General features: G+C 42.2%; 1 protein-coding gene across 1 annotated transcript in view; it reads right to left on the reverse strand.

Annotated features, from left to right (window-relative positions):
• The window catches only part of LOC126278367 (coiled-coil domain-containing protein 170), a 335535-nt gene that overhangs the window by 61729 nt on the left and 249996 nt on the right, over window positions 1-23810 (reverse strand). The window contains exon 12 of the mRNA XM_049978435.1: window positions 11140-11303. Coding sequence (XP_049834392.1) covers window positions 11140-11303 — 164 coding nt within the window. The remainder of the gene's footprint in view (window positions 1-11139; window positions 11304-23810) is intronic.

Raw genomic sequence — 23810 nt, forward strand, 5'->3', positions numbered from 1 at the left:
AACATCAGAAGTCTGACTCCACTTGCATGAACCATAAGGGCGCAAGTACACAGCAAGTCTCAAACTATTACGCGCATCATCACCCATCATTCTCACATGGCTAGCAAAAATCCTTTGCTGTTATCATAATCCATGTAGGGGTCACCACTGAGGCAAGCCTTGCACTGCTGCACACCGACTACAAATAAAATGCATGTGTGCGAAAACTGCCAATTTATTTCATCATAGCAATACTTCTTACTTCCATCTACACAAGAAGCAGTGTGTTAAGGGAACAAGAACATTTACTGCTGCAAACTTTTCCCGATAACAAGGGAGTAAGTGACTACAATATAAATCACAGAGTTTCATGTGACACCCTTTGCAGTACTGAATAAGCCCACGGGCAGCTCTCCATGCAGTAAACATTTGGACCTCTCTGACTGACACTGGTGATCAGCTGATCACACCCGTTGCATACATGATCTGTACTGGTCACCACAAGACTGTCTGTCACAGTTTCTGGAGAAAGCAGAAAATAGTGACTGGTCTGTAGTTGAATATTTTTAAAATACGTCAAAGGTACATTGTTTTGGTATCACAGCACTGATAAGTAAGTTCCTCATTGTCAGGTCTGGTGTCCTACTGTGAGATCAAAACACAAAACACAGGCTGTCACGAAAGATATGGTACAACTTTGATGTGCTATAACATCCAAACTACTCGTAATTAAGATATTCACACCATGTTTGGCTTATGTGACATACAATCACATAAAGTTTTTAAGGCATTGAGTCAGTGTCAACTTGTGCACCTTTGGTGGCATGCATAACATCCAGTCTGTATTCAGGCTCAACCCATGCTTAGCACAACATATTTGCATCAACTGTGGCAATGGCAGTAACAATTCAGTTCTTTAAATCACTGATGTCGTTGACAGTCCATTGATGTAATGTCAGCCATAATAGTGATGCAGACGGATATGTCCTTGGATGATGGAGCTGTCCTATCCGACCATATCCAAGATGCTATCATGCTTGCCTCTGACTCCAACTCAGCAGTAATTTGTGGCAGTACCTCAGTAGATGTGCAACCCAACTTGACAGACTATCCCAGGAGGTAACAACACTGGATCCACAACTGATTGATGGCTTTAACAAAGTTGAAGGCTTGACCAAACAATTGAGCAAGGTGCTCAGTTATTGCAGGGCTAAGGACAATTATTAATGGCAATCGCAGAGCTGCGCTGCATGCCATACTTCACATCAGGATGGCAGGATGGCATGTCAACCCAGTGAGTACACAAATATGAATCGTTAAGCCTTTTAAGGTGGCACAGTGATCGAAAAAAATGGTTCAAATGGCTCTGAGCACTATGGGACTTAACATCTGTGGTCATCAGTCCCCTAGAACTTAGAACTACTTAAACCTAACTAACCTAAGGACATCACACACTTCCATGCCCGAGGCAGGATTCGAACCTGCGACCGTAGCAGTCACGTGGCATGTCAACAGACAATATATGTTGGTATCATGAGCTTTTCGGAGACCAAGTCCATAAACTTAATTTACAATGCAAGTATGGAAATACCAAATGGCAATCAGAATTTGGCGCACCTACCTGCACCTCTGTCTGCCTGTTCTTAACAGACCAAAAGTTGGGCCATACATTTTTGATAGACACTGGCTCCGATCCAAGTACTCTGCCGAGGGATAGGACACACAAATTTCGCCCAGCTACTGCCTTCAAGCTGTCAGAATTCAGACATTCTGACTTATGGTACACAGTTCATAGAATTAGGTCTGGGGTTATGCTGCATATAGTCTGCAAATTCACTGTAGCAGACATCATGGAACCAATAATCAGTGCAGACCTGTTCATCCACAATCACCTGCCACCCAACATGACTGACAACTATCTCCGAGATGCAGTTACAGGGTTGTTAACGACTGGTTACCAGTGCCATGCAGCCAGCTCTGATGTTAAACTCATCCAGACTACGTCAGGCAACTAAGCCACACTGCTTGACCAGCTTCTTGCACCCACGAGGCCTCCGTGGATCCCTGATCAGGTACGCATGACATCATTCATTATATCAATACCACAGCTGGCCCCCAGTGTCGTGGAGGCCTAGACATTTAGCTCCAGACAGATACACTACCGTCAAAACTGTGTTTGATGCTATGCTCACATGAGGTGTTATATGTCCATCTATTGGTCCCTGGTCATCCTCGCTGCCTCTCGTCCCTAAGAGGAGACCGTGTGGTGATTATCGCACCCTGAATACTCGCACCATTCACGATCAATGGCAGGTTCCACATCTCTAAGATTATAATCATATTCTGAGGGGAATGTGAGTGCTTAGCATCTCTGACTGTGCCAAAGCATACACACAGATTCTGGTAGTGGAGGATGATGTGCCAAAGACAGCAGTAATCACACATTTCTGTCTGTTTGAGAGCCTATTTATGACCTTTGGCCTCCATAATGCAGCCCAAACATGGCAAAAGTTTTCACCCAATCAGACACTCCGGAACCACACCAGCAACTCCTGTCCAAGGTCTCTGAGCATCTCAGTGAGTATGGTATTATCCTGAATGAGTTGAAATGTGTGTTCGGACAACCGGAAGTGACAGTTTTGGGCCATCTCATTGCAGCGGAATGATCGCGTCCAGTACCCAATAAGGCAGAGGCTGATTTAAATATTCCTCATCTGGTGACAGCAAAAGAGCTGCACAGGTTCCTTGGCATGTTGAATTTCTACAGATGCCACCTGCCGTATGCCGCCGCTTTGAAGGAACCTCTCACAAGTGTGCGGGCCAGTCCTAATGTGAAAGTTAAAGTGATGTGACAGTGGACTCCAACAATGGCAGACACACTTGAAATGGTCAAAAAGACTCTTTCTGAAGCTACATTAGTTGTGCACCTGAAATCAGATGCCCCCCCCCCCCCCCCCCTGGCACTAGTAGTCGACGCCAGTTAGAAAGTACTGCAACAATGTGTCAACAGGATTTGGCAACCTCTCACTTTCTTTTCACATAAGTTAACGCCAGCACAAATGATGGAGTAAATATCACTGCAAACTGTTGGCCAACTCTGCAGCAGTCAAATTCTTCTGTGCCCAACTACAGGCTAGAATGTTCACTACATCCACTGACATAAGCCACTCACATTTGCATACCAGCAAAATTACAGTAACTATTCTCGCAGACAATTGAATCAGCTACATTACATTGTGTAGTTTACTACTGATTTACAACATATCTCTGGCCTCAGCAATGGAGCAACAAACTGTTTGTCTCGCATTAGCGCAGTCATTGGGACAGTTGATTTTGCTCACTTACGCGATGCACAGAAAACAGATGATGAACTATGGAACATGCTGCACAATACCCAGACTGGACTGCAACTTGAACTTGTTAATGTACCAAGTGCCAATTTTCAACTATACTGCAACACTTCAATGTTCAAAAACCACATAGTCTGTGAAACTTGCCATCTCATGCCACATTTGGTCAGGACTTCAAAAGGATTGCTGACAGTGGGTGCATATGTGCATAGCTTGCAAATGCAGTAAGGTCAACCAGGATATTCATGCACCCACTGGCAATTTTCCAGATGCTACAAAAAGGTTTGCACATATCCACGTGGACATTGTGGGACCTTTGCCGCCATCAGATAGACAATGTTACTTGCTGACAATCATGGACAGAGTCACAGGATGGCCAGAGGCAATTCCTGTAGAAGATACTTTCACCGAGACTCTGGTGACAGCATTCTTGACTCATTGGGTCACCTGATTTTGGTGCCTGCTGCATATCATGAGAGACAGTGGGCGCCAATTGAGTTCAAGCTCTTTGTACAGATAAACAAATTCTGCAGTACCTACCATCATACAACTTCTAGCTATCATCCTGCAAGTAATACTATGGTGGAGCTGTGGTACCACTCACTCAAAGTGGCACTAATGTGTTATGATGTTAAGTGGCCCAAGGCTGACCTCTTGTGTTGCTCGGCTAGTGGTCAGTAAACAAACCAGATCTCGATGCGTCACTAAGAATTTGTTGAGTAAAGTGCCCCATTGTGGGACATGTTTCAGCAATCAGATTTTGTAACACAACTCTGGGACCACACTACAAAATTGCAACCTGGGCTAGTGCCATGCCACAGCACACATCTGTCCCTTATGTACAAGGAATTGACAGACAGCTCCCATGTCACGCTCCGTCGGGACGTTGTAAAATCAGACCTCACTCCATCTCATACCGGACCCCACTGCGCCCTTTCGTGTGCTGACATTCATGCATTTTCTGCATGGATCACTGCTCATGCTCTTATTCTATGCTGCGAAGGGCATCACGGTGTATCTCTGTGATTTATATTGTAATCACTTACTCTCTTGTTATTGGGCTTGATGGTAAATAATTAGTGTATCAGTTCTCTGCAATAAATGTTCTTGTTCCCTTTACACCACTGTTTCTTGTGTAGATGGGCATAAGAAGAATTGATATGATGAAATAAGTTGCCAGTATTCTTTTCTGTTACTGCACCCACACATGTAAATGCATTTAATTTGTGGTCCACTTGCAGCAATGCAAGACTTGCCTCAGTCTTAAGAAAAGCAGATGTCTGAACATGCAGATACTGCCAAATACATCCAGCATCTCACAGCTTCACAATAGGTAGCTTGAGTTTCATACTTGTGATTGTTTCACTTGCGGATATTTCTCAATTGGTGTTGAGAAATATGCTTTTGCCATATTACATTAATGGCGTATATCTTCTGTATAAGCTGTTTGATCAAAATATTGAAGAAATGTCCAACAACATTTGTTGTAATCCTTAATTCCTTATGCACTGTGTTCAGAAAATCCACATGACACTCTTCTTGATTGCAGCAACATGTCCCTCATCAACATGAAACAACTATAATACAGACCTGTATCAACACTGATTTCAATTCCTCCAAAATTGAGAAGCACACTTTTAAACTGATCATTCCAACAACTTAAAAATTGTTTTAAAGCACAAAAACTTTTAAAGAGCTTGCATACCCTGCTGCTACCATCATGAAACTCCTCGGACTTTCTGTAGATCATTTAGAAATAATGACTTCATGTCAACCTGTGATAGCTCTAACCCTTCATTATTGGCACTGCTCTAATTATGTCAAGTCAAGAAATTGGAGTGAATGTTTGAAGAGAATCAATGCCTTCATATTAATATAAGCCCAAACAGCAAGTTGGGCTTTGTGTCAATAAATTTCCCCATCAGTATTTTGTCTGACAAGAAAAACCTAGTGATTAGAGATTTGCTTGCACCCTGCTGGTAATTCTCTCAAAGTTCAGGTAGAATTTTCCTCCATTGCTGATTTCCAATTACTCTGGCCTGGTGACTGCAATTCTTCAGAAAAGTTCTTTAGCTCATCTACTTCTGCTAAGATACATTAGATGAAATTTTTGAGTTTTTGAATTTGCATCTACTTTTAAAATTAAATCTGTGCTCTTGCAGGCCCTTTTGGTCCAGGTGTATTTTCACCAAAGAAGTTGCTGCTTCATTTTAATTTCCTAACCTGTCTCTGCTTGAAGCATCTGCCACATAAGTGCCCTGATTTGTTGCTGACTTACTTTCCTTATGTGGAAATACTGTTAGGATTTTTCCTGTAAGTATTGGTTCAAACACAACATCTCTCCTCTAGATGACTTTTCGGCCAGATTTTATACAAGAGGTGAAAACCATTAATATCTTCACCATAGCCAACAAAGACTGTGTGTTGTCTCTTTATATTCTACTGCTTGTGGCACTATTTTGGAATATGTGCATAACATTTGGTTCCAAATCTATGCAGTCTATTCAGATTAGCATTCCTCCCTGTAAAAAATTGATAGGGAGTCTTTCCAGCAACACTGCTTGATTAATAATATACACAGGCATAATGACTGTGTCTGTCTACAGCAATGTTAGAAGGTTCTTTGAGATGAACATTGCCTATGCAAGTTCTACCACTGTTCTCTTTATGTGTTCAGTGCAGGCATTTTTTTAAAATTATGTAGTTATTTACAAAACCCAACTTTGAACTGTTATATTTCAGAAGACCTCCAATCTTCTCATTGCCAAATACATGACCACTGTCTCACTCAGACACTTCAACTGCACAACCACACTGGATTTTGACAAGTTGCTGTGCCTTTTGGACCTTCAGGACAGCTATACAATTTTCTTTCAAAAAATCTCGTGTAATTACATGGGAAGCAGATGAGTACCATGACCTCCAGAAGAACTGTTTAACTTCACACAGATCTGCATTATTACTTCCCCAGGTATACTGGAATATTGCTGGCATGACTGTTAGTTGTACATGGTGTTGCTTCTCTTTAACACATAATCACAAAATTCATCATCAAATTTGACACTGATTCTATCTCCTCAGTAATTCATAGTTATGGCATTTACTTTGATTACCTATTTGCTGAGCTAGATTTGCAATGAAATGGTGGAAGCCAGAATAGTTTCAGAAAGACATGATTTCTCAATCGGTTCACTGGAATTAACACCTTCGAAAGCTCCCCAAACTGAAAATCTCTTACCTTAACTGTTAGCTCAGCCACTCAACAATTTCCGATGAATTCACAACTGTCTTGGGATGAACTGAATGATAATGCTATGGTCATGTGCTGATGTCACTGAAATCAAATTTCTTCTACATTTTTCATGTAACATAAATGCAACACACCATTTACCAAAACATTATCAGGCAGGAGAGTATCACTTCGAATTCTTTCCTTTTCTTTGTGTTCAGCCAGCTTTCTTATGTCATTTTACAACACAACTGAAGCACTTAAAACACCTGATTCATCAAGCTGACGTGCCCTTTCACTTGTTTATTCTAATCACCTTTCGCTTTTGTTGCCCTCAATATACACATCACTAAACTTTGCTGTTGTTGTAACTTTTCATCAGGTGCACATGAAGAAAACAAGTGCACTGGTTGTCAAAATATTATGCATAAAATAGAAACAACAACTTGGCTGAAGACTGCCATTAATCAGTGACACTGAAGAAACCTGAGAGATCATAGCACTTCACGCTGTCAGGAGGAGATGATCTGCAACATACACAAATTAGATAAGCTCAGTACACTGATCTTCATAACAAGATGTTGAGATGAACAAGTTGTACCAAGATCAAATGTCATATTAAAACACCAATAGTCAATATGATTATATGCCATGCAAGCCTCATGCTAGTACGAAAAGAGAATTTGTGCTACCTGATGAATGCTAGATGTTGCTTCAAAACAATTTGATCAGCATCTTTACATGTTGGCTACACTCTCTACAGGTTCTTGGAAATGGGTTGACATTATGACATGGTCACAAGAGAATCAACGAAGTTGAAAATGTCTGCATACCAAAAAGTAAAATATGATCAAATGTACAAAAAGCCAAAACAAGATGTGGGGATTAAACTCACTGACAATCATCTGGATGAGGGTACAGTGAAGATTTTTGCTGAAGGATTAAATTTCACACCCATTCCAAAAATGCTGCTAATAATAGATTACATTGCTCCATGAAACATGCTGCAGTTTTGTTCCCACTGGAAGCCGCGGAAGAGGTCCACCAAGAAACTAGTGAGCACTTATCAATGCACCAAGAAACAACAAGTATCACTGAGAAATATGTGGGAGGACACGGAAACTATAATATGTCAGCTGACAAGGGCAACAGTATATACCTAATCTCATGTGTGAACTACAAGAAGAAGATTTTCGGTCTTTTGAATGGCACTGCCTGTAGACAGATACATGTTAATCCTATGAATAAAACTGGGAGGAAGATAGTGATGCTTCTCCAGGGTTGCCATGTAGTATCATTAAGTGTCTTAGAACAGGAGCAGCTGTGCCACAATGACTATATGTCCTACCTAAGGTACTCAAGTGTTGCACACTTACATACAGCTGACAAAATACCTGAAACCCATTCTCAGTGAACATTTGGTGAAGTGCAGAGAATACATTTGAAACTCTGCTTACTTTGTGCATGAGTTCAGTCAACTGCAGTTCCAGGGTACAGATACTGTGGTTGGTTTTGATGAAATCACCCTCTCTACTAGAGTTCCACTTTCAGAATCCATGGAACTAAACATGGAAAAGCTTGGCAGTTGCTTCACTGAAGTGTTTAGGCATGTGCTGACATCAACTTATTCCCTGTTCAGTGGGAAATATTATGAACAAAATGGTGGATTGGTGATGGATAACCTGTTATTGCCTGTTGTAGTGAACCTATACATGGAACACTTTGAAGTAAAGGTGCTAGAATCCACCAAGTTTAAACCAACATATTTCTATCAATATGATGAGAACCCATTTGTGGTGTGGCCACTTGGAAAGAAAAATGAGGAACAACACTGGAACATTTAAACTTTATGCAACCTAACATAAAATTCACAAGAGAACTTAGAAAAGATGGCCAGCTGCCTTCCTTGACATTTTAGTTAAGGCAAGACCAGATGATCCTGGGCCACAGTGTATATACTCATAGAAAAGCCACACACACTGACCTTCATCACGTAGCTCAAGCCATCACCATCCATCATAAACAAATTTGGAGCTAAAGATTATGGCCTGTAGAGCTCAAACACTTCCAAACAAGGCGAATCATACTGAAGAATTACACCATATAAAATGTTCCAAAGGAATGAGTACTGAGACTGTCACATTGAGTGGGCATTGCAGTCAAAATCAAGAAAGACTGAGAAAGAGGTTGAGACTGAGATGAAGAAAGGGAAGGCAAGAATCACTTATCTACCTCATGCTTGGGAAATATCGGTAGACTTCTATGGAAACATGGCATCCACTGTATGTTGCTCCTACCAACAACAACAAAATGACTTCTTTGTAATGTTAAAGATGATATAGGTCTTTGAAAGCTGGGTGTGTGCTGCATTCCTACATGGCTACAACACTGTGAGACAGTTTAGAGCAGATTTTTGTTGGTAGTACTTGTTTTTCATACCATGTTATTATTGGGTAGATTGAAATACAATTCTTATATAAATCCAAAATGATGACTACAGGAACAATTGTTATTAAGTACTGCACCTGCAATGAATAAATGAATGACTTTGACAATTCTGACTCAAGTTATTTATATAGGGTAAGGATCCTGGACTTGTTTATTCAGCATGCAATTCAGTAGACCTATATTTCATTATTGATCTAACATTGTTCCTTTCATCACAAGCATTATTGATACCATTTTGGGATGTTTTGCCAATAAAATCACCAGTCACTGTCAAAAAATATTATTATTTATGTTTTTCAAAAGTAATAAACTTTGGAAATGACACAATGGATATTTACATTACAGACTACTTTTTCAACATTTAACTGTTGGATATGTATAACTAGCTGTTCATATTTGGCTATGACACTAGCCATATTGTTGGTTTGCCTCATAGTAAAACAAAGAAAATATGTTTGGACATCACATTTGCCGTTAAAAAATTCTGTGTAAGTCCATTCACAAGTGTCAAACAGTTTCACATGCAACCAACAAAGTCATTATGTTAGCTTCTAATGTTTGGGCAGTAATCTGACTTGTTGAGTGAACAGCATTATCCAATTCTTTTAGTTTTTAGGTTGTAAGTCACAGTACATTCTGCAGTTGTGCCATCTTCAAATGGCTGTGGTTTTACGATGTTGTTTATATGTTTTGTAAGTGTCCTTTGGAAATATGCAGTAAATTTGGAATTATATACTTCCATATGTTCCATCATTTCCCAACACCTCCAAATTCATCAATATGACTTCCATGCCGCAAACCCCCCACCATCTCCCCCTCACTGACCCCCCCCCCCCCCCAAATCTCTCAGAGAAAGGAAAAACCATGGTTCAGTCTGGTGTTTGTCTTCCAAGAACTGAAACTGTTTTATGGCGACTTGCAAGTCACCATTTGTCTTCCAAAATATTAAAAATAGACCATACCCCCCAACAAACTATCATATGGATGCCTTTGACTGAACGGTTAATCCATTGCAGAAATAAAAAAAATAAAAAAAAACATGATCAAGTACACTGAGAATAGTGAACAGAATAAACAGTTTTTCAAAAAGTCATTCAGTGTGCATGCAACCATGGACTGTTACAATCTTACTGATTTATGATTCACTATGAAGCATTAACATATTTGAATTAGCTGAAATTTTCTTTTTTTGCCCCTCTCCCTCCTGCACACACACACACACACACACACACACACACACACACACACACACACACACACAGTATACAAAAACAGATCTGTATAAATGAATATACAAAAAGATCTTCATCACATAAGCTATGAAAGAGACAGTTACCAACAAACAACAATAATAAAAGGCTTACTCTCACAGATCTTGAGAACGGATTTGACTAACTCAAGGGGGGGGGGGGGGGGGGGGGGAATTGCAGTGTCCACGCGAAGGTACAGTGGTTCATTGTTCCCTTTCAATCATGAGAGAAAAGTTTCCTGGACACATTGTCCTCCTGCATTGTGTTGCCATACAGCCTTCATGCTCACTAGATTTGACTTCCTTGTTTTTTTTTTTTTCTGTGGGGGAACCATAATCCAAGGTATTCAAACATCTACCCAAAAATATGTATTTCAAGGAGACAACAATGCAGGCAGTCTTTGCCATTGCCCACAAAACAACTTTCAGAGTTATAGAACACTATCAAGAGAAGCTCAAAGACTGCCGCAACAATGCCCCAAAATGATGTATTTTTTAAATATAATAACAAAACTACATCACATGTACTTTCATTGAATAAAAGACTTATTGTTTTACTTTGTTTTGTGTCATTCTTATTTATTTCCAGAATTGGTGAGTTTAATCATTTGCCCCCCTGTTGCAGAGCTTTTGTGCTGCCTGGTCATCATTACACAATGTAAACTGGTCAGTGAAACATACCAACAAACCTTCTGTTTCTCATATTGTAGATGTAAATTTGCATAACTGATGTATTAGAACAATGGAATTTATTTTGTGCTGGTGGCTATGGTATGACTCCTCAGTTATCAAGCTGAATTTTCTTTTAACAAGGATATTTAAAATTAATAAAGGCATGTGATTTACAACAATGTTGCAATTTTATATTTTGCTTTGATGCCTACCTCAGGTTAGCCTCATCTCGTTCATTCTCTAGCAGTGTTCGCATACGACTGTTATCTTCCTGGAGAGCAATCTTACGTCTCAGTAAGTCCAAATGCAAATCTCTGCGTTGCAGTTGTTCCCGAAGAGTTCTCACCCTTCGCTGCAGCTGATATACGGCTGATGTCTGAAATACAGTGTTAGAACCAATGAGTGCATGAGACTGTTACATATCCGTAAACTTGTTGAAGGCTATTGATAATGTGATAAAATACCAGTCAAAATACAACACTCTTCTATTGAATATTTGGATACACTGATAAGCCAAAACAGTGTGATCACCTGCTGAACAGCATGTTCATCCACCTTTGGAATGCAATACATCAGTGATTTTGCATGACAAGGATTTGACAAGTCCATGGTAGATTACATGAGAAATGATACAACACTTTCTATGCACAGGTCATACAGTTACCATAAAGTACATGCCACTGGCTTGTGGGCACAAAGCTAGAACCTGATAGTGTCCCAGATTTATTCCATTGAGTTTACATCAGGCAAATTTGGTGACCATGACATCAACACAAGTTCACTATTGTGTTCCTCAATTCACTACAGCATCGTTAAGGCCTTTCTATAGGGACTGTTATCCTGCTGGGAAAAGGCATCACCATTGAGGAAGACATGAAATATGAAGGGATGCAGGTTGTTTGCAATAATGCTCACATAGTGCACAGCTGTATGGTATCTTTGATTACTGCCATAGGTCCCATGAAACCATAAGAAAATGTCCCCCATAGCATAATAATGCCTCCCCCCCCCCCCTCCGCCTTCTCCACCAGTCTGCATCTGTTGTTGGGGCATGTTTGGAGCAGCCATCCATCCGGATGATGGAATATCCAAAACATGGCCATTAAGCTGATGTAACAGTAAGCGTGATTTATCTGTCTTTTCCACTAATCCAAACGCCAGTCTTGATGGTCCATGTCCACTGAAATCATAACTGATAATGTTATTTGGTCAAATGGGAGTACATGGGAATTATCGGCTGCAGAGCTCCGTGTTAACAATGTATACTAAGCGATAAGCTGTGAAACACTTTTCTCTTTAGCAGCATTGTACTCAAGTCATTGGATCTGACACAGATAACCACTTATCCTGCTTTACAAAGTGGAAAAGCCTCTGACCTCCACATTCTGAGATGAATGTGGATGTCCAATACCTTGTCGCCTACTTATGGAGACACAACACTTTAACCACTTTCCATACATGCTCACAACAGTACCATGCGAACAACTGACCAGCTTTGCCACTTCTTAGATGCTCATTTACAGGCACTGGGCCACAACAATCTGTCCTTTGTCCAATAATAATAGGAATTCCTGGATGGAGCAACACGTAAAATAAGGGAAAAGCAACCATTTACCTATAGTGGATTGGTGCATGTAGCACAGAACATCTAACAAGAAACAGCATTCACACTAGCTTTCAAGCAATAGCTATTTCTGTAGCACAAGTACATGCTGCGCCGTGTGTGGTTCACGCTTGTGCCAACTCTTATTTTACATCCTGTTTTTTTTTCTTGTTGCCACCTCTTTATGTTAGTTTCAATTTCTGTCGTCACTGAGTTGCTGCTTTGTCTGCCCCTCAGTGGCAGCAGCAGCATCTATCGATACAGCCCTCACATGTTATCTTTGCTGTACTGCTATTACTTCCCAGTTGTTGTTTGTCGTGGAGTCAGATGGAACATGGCAGGAGAGCAGCTCGGACCTGCCAGTCGTGGAGTTGGAACGCGACACTAGTTCAATCGGGTTGGAGCAGCAGTGAGGCCTGGATGTACATGGCTCACCCAACTGTTGCTGCCACACATCACTTGAGACAGGGACGGTCATTATGGATCGTCGGTCGGTTGTCCTACTGGACAACGTGAATTGGCTCGCTGATCACTTATGGGTTGGCTGTGTGTGTGTATCAACTCCCGATTTGTCTTTGTGATTGCACAGCCACTGCTGAGTGTCATTTAAGTTTTCATGCAAGTGTTTGTCTAGCTGTGTGTGTAGTTGGTGTCATTTCCACTGACAACTTGTTTTAAATGTTGTCGGCATACTAGCAGTGAGTCAGTCGGTTGGAGCAGATCAGCAAGCAAGTTTCCAAGCGGCACAGTCGGCCGGGCTCCGCTGGCAGTCTCTACACGGTGTCAGAGCGTGTGGGGGCTGTTCTGAGTGCTGCGAGGTTTGTGGCTCATCGACCCAGGACATGAAAGTTGAGTGGTGATTTAATTACTGAAGCCACATCTGTTCATGTTGTCCCATTGGCTGGTGTTTCGCCGTTGGTGGTATTCCTGGGAGCAACAGCGAGTGTTTGAGTTGTCGAAGATGTAGCCGCCTCGTGGTGGAATTAACTATATTTGTCGATTTGAAATTCAAGTGCACCAGCAGAATTTTTTGCCTTGTGGCCGTTAGTGTTCCAGTTACGTGTCCTGGTCGCTGATATAAATTCAAGGAGTGTCATTTCCTCAACTATTGTCGCTGTCCAACATGGTGTGTGGTTTTGACAGCTTAATGTATATTTGGTTGTGTGTGGCTGTATCTGTAACATTTTGGCAAGCACGTCGTCTTGTCGGTGGGTCCCTGACTGTCTCTTGGTTGTGTTGCCGGTGGATCGAGTATAGTTGGGCTGACGTCTTGTCTCACCTAAGTGAACGTTAAGATTTCAAAGGCAGACCGAGCCCCCTGGAAACTTCTGAGCGCCATTGCCTTTCTTATTTCCGTTAATTTTTTGTTTTTAATGGCTCATAGCCAATGGTTGGAATTTCTATGCTTGTAATTGTGTTTTTAAAATCAAAGGTTTTCTGCCTGTTGAAAATTTATTGTACTGTTTTTTAAAAGCAGCAGCCTTCAGCCACTTTAAGTTTTAAGGATCTTACTTGTCAAGTATTACCTTTTGGAAGATAAAGCTGTGGGCTTTCTGCCTTTTGAAAATTTATTGTAGTGTATTGTTTTTAAAAGCATCGGCCTTCACCTGCTTTAAGTTTTAAGGATCTTACTTATCAAAGTATTACATTCTTTCAAGATAAGTCGTGGGCCTTCTGCTTGTTGAAAATTTGTTGTAGTTGTGTTGTTCTTAAAATGATGGGCCTTCAGCCGATTTAAAATTTTGGATTCTTACTTATCAAGTCTTCAATCACTTGGGCTTAAATACTATTTAAGGTTAAAAGCTTTGGGCCTTCTGCCTTGGAAAATTGGTTGCAGTTTTCTTTTAAAACAATGTACTTCAGCCGTTTTGAAGGAAGGTTTCTTTTTGGTCATAAAGCTTGGGCTTTCTGCCTGTTGAAAAGTTATTGTAGTTATGTTGTTTTAAATTTATGGCCCTTCAGCCACTTTTAAAAACTTCATCTATCTGACTAGTCAAGTCTTAAAGCACTTGGGCTTAAATAATATTTTAGGTTAAAGCCTAAAGCCTTCTACCTCTAAAAGAAATATTATAGCACCTGTATTTAATTCATGGGCCTTCAGCCGCTTTAGAATTAAAGACATTTTCAGTCGATAGTCAAGCTTAGAAGTTGTGCTTTAATGTTTGGACAACTAAATAAAGTGTTATGTTTGGAGTGTAACTGACAGCTGCTCATTCTGGCCTCCTTCCACAATTCCTACTACTTGTCCTGTCCTGCTGGGTTTAGCAGGGAGTCTCATATGCATTCACACACACAACCACAGAGACACCGAGATGCACACCTCCGTGCTCCTAAGAATGAAAACTGCTTGACAGAAATCGATTATATTGAAGAGAGTGTTGGTTTCTGGGAATTTACTAAGCCTTGCTCATGTGAAAGTTAAAACATAATCAAATGAATGCAAAAAGGAAATGTACTGAAGTTATGCTAGTGAAAATAAGAGAACCTTCTACAAAATTGAAAATGTTCACTGAGTAAAGGCTATCTAAACTGTAATAAACTGTTTTTGTTAGTAAGATTGTCACTATTAAAATAATATTAAACTAAATCACATTATCTCATAAAGAAAGGATGTTTTTGGGCTTTGGTTTTCTGGGTGGTCGGTTGCCACTTGATATGTAGTCGGCCTCTTTCTGAAGATATGTGTGTATTGTTGTGTGTTTGAATATATGTACTTGTGCTATGCAAAGAGCTACAGCTCTAAAGCTATGGCAAATGCTGTTTTCTGTTACATGTTTCTGTGCTCCATACTCTGCTCCACGCATCGATTCACTATAGGTGGGGGAATGCTTTTCCCTTATTTTATGTCTTTGCTCTTTGTCAAAGCTGCTTATGCCAATGGATTTTTGCATTTGTGACCTATAACCACTATAATGATTCTCCATTCCTCTCTGCTCTGCTTATATACTTTTCTTAGCATGTCATGTACCAGAAATGCCACCAGGCGACATTTAATCTCACGGTGAGCAGAAGTCATGCTTTGGTTCAAAGTCTGTAATGATAATGGAGCATATTGTTGAATACTATCTTCAAAATTACAAAGAAGATAGTAAACTACATAAAATCACAAGAAATGAGCATACATTAATGTTTAATTTTCCAGCAGTGATATGTTCTCTTCAAGTTTAAAAATATGATCGGTTTAAACACTCATTGGATCAGACATGCCTTCAGGAATACAGCTTAGCCCATTCAATACAACAAATATGCTAGAGAGAGAGAGAGAGAGAGAGAGAGAGACGATAATAGATAATAATGGAGGGGCTTCATTTGGCATGCAGTTCAAAAACTGAACAGACAAAAAAGTTGATAATCTTCATAATTGGACAGACAGATAAAGAGAAGGTGAATTAAATGTTGGACAGGTTAACTGAGAGACTGACAGTGATATGATATACATTTGGATAAGAGCATTCAGATTTTTGTCACTTCAACACATATAATGGAGTGGTCAAGTAAGCAGGAAGTGCCATGTCTCTGTTATTGTCAGTAACTGGTTTGTGTTTGTGTGTGTGTGAGAGAGAGACAGAGTGAGAATGCACGTTCTCACATGCTACCCACAAACAAGCAGTTTCTTTTTTAAAGTAATTACTGCACTAATTTTATATCCTGTGACTACAATGTGGAACAGCACTTTTATTTATATGCCACCGGTAATGGTAAACAGTGCTTTCTTATGTCAATGAACACAGACCAGGAATAACAGAAAAATAAGCCATTCCTTGATGGCAAGACTGAAACAAAGAATTATTTCTTGACAATGAGAAATAAGGTTACATTGTATCCACCAAGGAAGGATCACTCGGAGTCTAGATTCAATCACTGAAATGCTGAGTTCCGTGAGGCAGTGGTAAATAGTAAGCAATGGTGTTGGCTGATAGGTCAAAGGACCTAAGGCACATGGCGTCCAGTGAGGCTGTGGTTGGTGAGGGATTGGCAACTCCTTGTTGGTGACTTATTTGTTTGTGGAGGATATGGAACTGGACCCATGAGGCTGTGGTCAGTGGCAGGCAGTGACTGATGAGGGTGAATGTGAGGCGACTGAGGAGCATGCAGCAAGTAAAGTCTGTCCAGGCCAGGCCATGGTTGCCAATGCTGAAGGCCTGGCTAATCATGGAGATGACTGGTGTCCAGGACTGTGTCAGAGCTCATGTGATAATTGGCTGGCTGCGGGCCAGATAGCTGGTTAAGTAAACACCCGGTGTAAGCATACATGAAGAGTTTCCAGGTGGGACATGACTGGCATAGGAAATAGATTCATGATTGTGGCACCGCCTGGAGTGATGCTGCTGGCACTGCAGCATTGTGTGGTGTTCTCTATAATTTGGCCAATAAATATGTTTATGTTTACTGGTTCTGGACATAGAGCCACAAGTGTTTATTTACCGGCAAAACAGTCACCAGAAGACTGAATGTGATGTGGTAAAGCCAAATTGTCCAGGGGTACTGCACTGGTATACTAAACACCTCCCCTTTAAAGGAGAGATGTTGAAACCATGTTGAAACCATGTTGAAACCATGCAATGCTGCACTGTGGCAGAAAAGCTGATGTATTGTAGCAACAGATGCAGAATCACAGTGCAGTGATATGGAGGAGGCGTCAGCAGGGACTGGCGCAGATGCACCCAATGGTGGAAGCAAGTGTGTGACAGGCACCGAGGGTGAAATCGTGGTGAGGGCGTGGCAGCGCCCAATCTCACACCTTGGTGAGGGTGCAGTTCAATGCCCCAATGAGGGACGCTGGCCACGCCGCCACATGCAGCAGAAAGAGCTGTGTCATGTGACATGTGTGGCAGGAGGGATGTTGGGCTGGCAGCAGTTGGAGAGGCTGATGATGTAGGAGCGTCGCCATGGGGAGGCCTGTAGATAGCGACTGCCACTGTTCAGAGCCCTCTCCCAGAAAACATTACAGATAAATGAAACTTGAGACATGAGGACCCTGCCATGCAATGGACCCTGTGGGAGTGACTAGGAGTGTGATGCATTAGATCAGGGGACTCAGGAAATGGCCTGGCACAGATTTAATGAGGGCCCTGTGTGACCAAGATGATGAGAGTACTGGTGGAATACTGGAATCAGTATCTGCGAGGATGGTGGGCCGATCTTCATCAAGTCTGAGGGCTGCCCTAATATCAGTATATAGGACACACATTGCCAAAATATGCTGAACTGAAAAGGGTACACCACAAACTTCACATAACGGTGGATCCTTCTGCCAGAGGAGGAAGCCACGCGTTAAAGGACTATGTCCAATGTGCAGTCTGCTAAGCGGAACCACCTTCCAGTGGTGAGACTGATATGAAGTCCACCATGCCTCTGTGGTCGATTTGAGTGACCACAATTTTTTTACTGTCACCTGCAATGATTCATCTCATTGATGCATGATGCGTCTGTCAGAAAATGGGATATTGTCATGCAACGGAATGGGACACTGATGGACAGCACCATCCTGATATTCTTCCTTGGTAGCTTTGTCAGCCATGTTGTTTCCCTATATCTTGGTGTGGCCAGGTAACCAGCAAAGAATCACCTCCTTGCCACTGTGATGAAGGTGCTGTAAGGAGTCATGGATGTGCTGAATCAGCTGGTCTACTGGATACATTGTTGAAGTCCTTGCAGTGCACTAAGTGAGTTGGAACAGACAAGAAACCTTGTATGATGATGTCTGTGAACCCTCTGTAGAGTGCCCTCAGAATGTCATATAATTTTCTGGAGGATGCACTTTAAAAACCCTATCAGAAAAAACAGCAGAACAACCAAGGGCATTCTCTTGCTGGGATCCATCAGTATAAACAACAATAAAACTGTGGTACATACCTAAAATGGATGAAAACAAAGTTGTAAAAACATATCCTGGAGTACAATTTTCTTGTACTGTGTCAAGCTTAAAATCACATTGGGCCTCTGGAGGTGCCAAGACGGCAATGCATTCCATCCCTGACTGTGCATTTGATGCCTGATCAATCAAGATCCTTGAGACAGTTTGTAGCATGTATACCAAATGACTGGGTTGCATGGAGCTGAATCCTGAACAGCCATTCAAAGGTGGGTTGGACCACTGAACTAAATGACTGAGGTGACACTGAGATTTTCAGCACCTGTTGATCCAAAAGGATACGTTGCAAAATCCAGAGTGGTGGTTCATCAGCCTCTGCACACAGACTTGGAACTGTGCTCATCTGAAAGGCTCCAGTTGACATCCAAATGCCCTCATGGTGGACATAATCTAACATCTTGAGGTAGGATATACAGGCTGATCCATAGACCACACTGCCATAATCTAAACATAAGTGAACAAATGCCCTTTTTTCACTAACACATTACAAAATATTCAGTGACTGGAAGCCCTTTGTTTGTAGGTCTTTCAGGTGTGGGAGACAAGTGAATTTTGAGTCAAATAATGAGTCCAAAAAGCACACAGTTTCTTGGAAATGTAAAATATTGTTCGCCAATGTGGGCATTGGTTGGTTAAAACTTCAGTGAGCATGGTTAAAATCAACACATGTAGTCTTCTCTGGTGAGAACCGAAAATCAGTTGTCCTGGCCCAGGTTTTCAGCCTCCTAATGGTCAGCTGTAGCTGCCTTGCCGTCATTGTAAGATCAGAGGAAGAGTACAAGATTGAAAAGTCATCCACAAATAAAGAGGATCTAACAGGGCTCCGGACTGCATAGGAAATGTCATTGATAGTGATGGCAAAAAATTTGACACTGAGGACACTGCCTTGGGGGTTCCCATTGTCTTGAACATAACAGTCAGACAAGGCATTGCCAATGCAATATCGGAAATGCTGGTCCTTGAGAAAGGATAGGATAAGAAGTGGAAGGCATCTTCATTTATGAAGTTAGCAAAGGATGTTGTATCTACAAGTAGTGTCATATGCTTTTTCGAGATCAAAAAACACAGAAACCAAATGGCTTCAGTGTAAGAAGGACTCTTGTATCGCCATCTCCAGTAGAATTAAGTTGTCAAGCGTGGAACAGTAGTGCCTGAAATCGCAATGGGAGTGGTGTTGGTGACCTTAGGATTCGAGCAGGCAGATGAGGTGACAGTTGACCATATGTTCAAGAGTTTTACCCATACAACTGGTAAGGGCTACACTCCGGTAACTGTTAGGGGCACTATGGCTCTTGCTTGGTTTCCAGAACTGAATTAATATTGCCTCCTTCCAAGTTGTGGGGTACTGTCCATCAAACCAGATCTGATTGAAACAACATAGGAGCTGTCCTTTCACTTCAGGGCACAGATGACGAAGCACGGCATAATGGATCTCATGAGGTCCTGGAGCAGTGTCTCTGGTTGCAGACAAAGCTGATACCAGTTCCCACATGCAGAAGAACACAATGTTGTAGACTTCCTCATTATGCGAGAAGAAATTGAGCTTCCTCATCTCCTCAGTCTTACAGAAGACCTGAAAAGCAGGAGCTTGTCTGGATGACGTAGTGACAGTAAAGATATGTTTAGCTAAAACCTGAGCCATGTCTTTCAGTGTGTACACCATGACCCCATTACTTGACAAGGCTGTAAGTGGACATGTGCTACCTTTGGCAGTAATCCATCGTGTCGAGTCCCATACTTGCGCAGTGGAAGTGGACTGATTAATGGAAATCATGAATTCCTTCCAGGAAACCCTCTTCCATTCTTTTATCGCTTTCCTTGCATGTGCTCTTGCAGATATGAAGGCATGAAGGTTTTCTGTAGTTGGGCAGTGTTTGATGGTCTGCAGAGCTGTTCGTCTGGCCCTGATAGCCAATTGGCAGTCATTCCACCAAGTTATAGGCCGTCGTTGAGGTGGTTACTAGACCAAGGGAATGGACTCTGCGGCAGCCTGTTGGATCTCAAAAGTGATATGGGCACCATCTCCTCTGCACTATCCTTTTGTTCAAAAATAGCCTGTCAACTGTACTGCAAACAATTTGCCCTTTGTATCATCCATCTGCATGGTGTATCACCCACTGTCCTAGTCGGCAGACAAATCCACACTGAGAACTGATCACTGGAATGTAAATCTGTAGCCACTTTCCACTGAACTGAGTCTGCAGTAGGTGGGGAACAATGACTGAGAAAGACCCTGTGGCTATGGGAAAGTGTGTCATCTGATCCACGTTCAGAAGACAGATATTCTCAGAATGGATGAATTGCTCGATCATCCAACCCCTGGAGCAAGTGGCAGCTGAGACCCACAGCACATTGTGTGCACTGAAGTACACCACAAGGGGATATGGGCCTGGAAGTGCTTAGAAGAGTTCTGCCAGTGCATCTGCATCCAAAGCATCATTAGCTGGAAGGTACAAAGAACACACTGTGATATTAAATGGTGCAAGAACTTTCACAGCAATTGCTTGTATAATCATGATAAGAGGGGCAGGAAAGGAGTGGTATCTGTCATCAATGAAAACAGCCACTCCATGTTTAGCCCTGTCTCCAGTAGCATTGTCCTTCCTGTATGGGTGGTAACCACATAATGCAGGTGAGTCGGTGACTTTAAGATGCACTTCTTCTAAGCAGACGCAGAACAGTTTCTCCTAGACCAGGAACTATAATTCTTCCAAATATGTGATATATCTATTTAAATTACCCTGCAAAACAGAAGTCCCTGTGGAAACCAGTGTTTAGCAAAGGTTGTTCTTGTCTTTCTCCCTCGGAGGTGGTGATTTACCGGGGAGGTCAGGGGAATGTTAGCCAGTTCCCAGCTCTCCAGTTCCTTCAATTGGAAGTCCATATCATCAAGAGCATAGTCCCCATCAGAGAGGGAGAGAGCTCACCAACTGAAAGTTTAATTGCCACTTTCTTGGAATTGGAATTACTTTTCAAAGGGTGTTCTTCTTTACTTATGGGAGGAGGTGGTTGCTTGGGTTGTGGGAATGTCTTAGTTGGTTTTTGATGGTGGGTAGTGGTATGTGACTGAGCTGGTAAGCTCATTGCTGACAGCTTCCAAATGACTTCAGTTTCAAGTAGAGCATTTCCCCCACAGGTACAACAACAAGTGCCTGTAAGTGCATGTGCTCGTACTTGATTCTGTGGTCTGAGTTTGTGTCGAGGCATCATGCTTAGCCACTGACGTCTTAAGGGCTAATGCAAAAGAAGCAGCAAAAACTGAAGGTTGCACAGCTTTGAAAGCTTTTTTACCTTCACCATAGGGTATGCACCTCTTGACTTTCAACTTCTGAATTTTCTTTTTCTTGCTGTAAACCTCACACTTTCTGCTCCACACTGGGTGATCCCCCGGAGCAGTTTACACATTTAGAAGGAAGTGTACAAGAATTGCCTGATTTGTGACCTGACCTCCACAACTGCCACACATATGGCCAAATCTTTGACATTTGTAGCATCACATTGGATTAGGAACAAACAGGTGAACTTAAGATGGATATAGCCTGCAAGGATATGTTCAGGTAATTCCAGAGTACTAAATATTAGAATACATGCTGCCAATTTTTCCAATTTGTCATTGACTCTCCTCATACAGTTCTACACTTCCGTGATGCCCATGCTTTTCCATTCTTCACTTAACTCCACAGGGTACACCTCCATTATATCAGAGCAGGTAACCACACACTTACTAAAGTTAAGGGTGTTAAGCAATTCAGCCTCAACTCGTCACCTAAGGCCTTATATCCCAGGAGCTTAGACATTTGGTTTGAATTAGCAGTTTCAACTAGAAGTGTTCCATTATGAAGTCATTTGGCACTTTTTAGAGACCCAGCAATACCTTCAAACACCTTGTGAATATAGAAAGGGGAGACCTTCTCAAAGGTTCCACCTGTTTGCTTGATTACAATGAAAGTGTTATGGCACACTAATGCCCTGTCAATATGATTCTGAGACTTCTTTTTGGGAGAAATGACCAACTGAGCTCTGTTTGATAAATGGGTGTAGGTACTACCTGACAGTACACCCGTCCAGTCAGGGACATTCCATAAGTATCCCACGAGAAGCTAGGGAAACAACTGTTGACCCAGGCAGAGGCCTAAATGCCTGAGCAAGCCTTATACAACTGGGGGAGGGGGGGGGGGCAGCAGGTGCCCCAGAGGTTGATCACTAGGGGTGTTTTAACTCAACAGCCACGTACCTCATCAAAGTGTAGCACACCTTCCCCACAGCTCAGATGGTCCAGCCAAGACTACTGCCCTCCAAAACACACAATATTCCACCACTGTGCCACATGGTGGTCACGGAAGCATGCCCAGAGCTTGTGATGACAGAAGGGTGGCAGCGCTTACCAGTCCCCAACTCAGGAACATCACAGTCACCAAGTCTGTACTTAGCAAATGTATGCTGAGCCCCAGAGGGGGCGGTTGGAGGAGGGCACACATTGGATAGCAGATGGGATGTGGTGCTGCTGGGAGTGTGACTACGAGGACAACTGTGCTCCCAGGGTGCCTAGTGTTGATAGCTGAAGGGAATGTGATCTGATCCATGGCAGATGCCAGGGTGGCAATGCAAGGTATTTGAGTGAGGTGGATAGACAGGAGTCAGTTGTCAGTGAGAGATAAAAGAAGTGTACCACAATAGTGGCCAGTGCTCACTTGGAACTCTTGAAATGGATCAGAAAGAAGAGTCTGCTGTACGAGCATGCACAGGGCCTATGAAATGGAAAAGAGCTTGAGAATGGTGGAAGATAGTGACAAGAAGTTGGAGAAATGCTGTGACATTCAAGGGAACATAGGAGATAGGGAGATGGAATAGTGATCAACTGTATTAGAATGCAGTGCAGTGTGGAAGAAGATGGGGGTGTGCGAGAGTGTGAGCATGGGTGTGTGCATTGGTGCACAATGGACTACACTGATAATGTGCGTTGGAGCATGTCGGAACATGCAGGAGGGTACCAGTGCATTTTGGGAAGAGGCAGATTGCACTGGTGTGCTTGGGAGCATGTGGAGGAAGAAAAAGAAAGTGCAGCATTGTGTGGGATGAGAGCAAAGACTGCTGCAAGATATGGGAAACAGCAAAGGAATGAGGGAGGGCAAAGGAAAGGCTGACAGTATGATGATCTCAGTGAGTAGAGGAGGACTGGTTAACAATGAAGCCAGTGTTCGAATGGTCATTAGTGAGAGCAGGAGATGCCAGAGTATGTGGCACTGGAAGAGATGGCGGTGGTGGGGGAGTATCGGCATCATGAGGGCCAGCAGTGTGGGTGCTGGTGGCAGCAGATTGAGCCAGTGTCAGAATGGCTGGTCGTACATGAGCTGGCTTCTGAAGGGTCGGTGGTGCCAGAGTGGAAGCTAGCAGCGTTCACTGAG

The sequence above is a fragment of the Schistocerca gregaria genome, chromosome 6 (genome assembly GCF_023897955.1).
Source record: "Schistocerca gregaria isolate iqSchGreg1 chromosome 6, iqSchGreg1.2, whole genome shotgun sequence".
Classification (NCBI taxonomy): domain Eukaryota; kingdom Metazoa; phylum Arthropoda; class Insecta; order Orthoptera; family Acrididae; genus Schistocerca; species Schistocerca gregaria.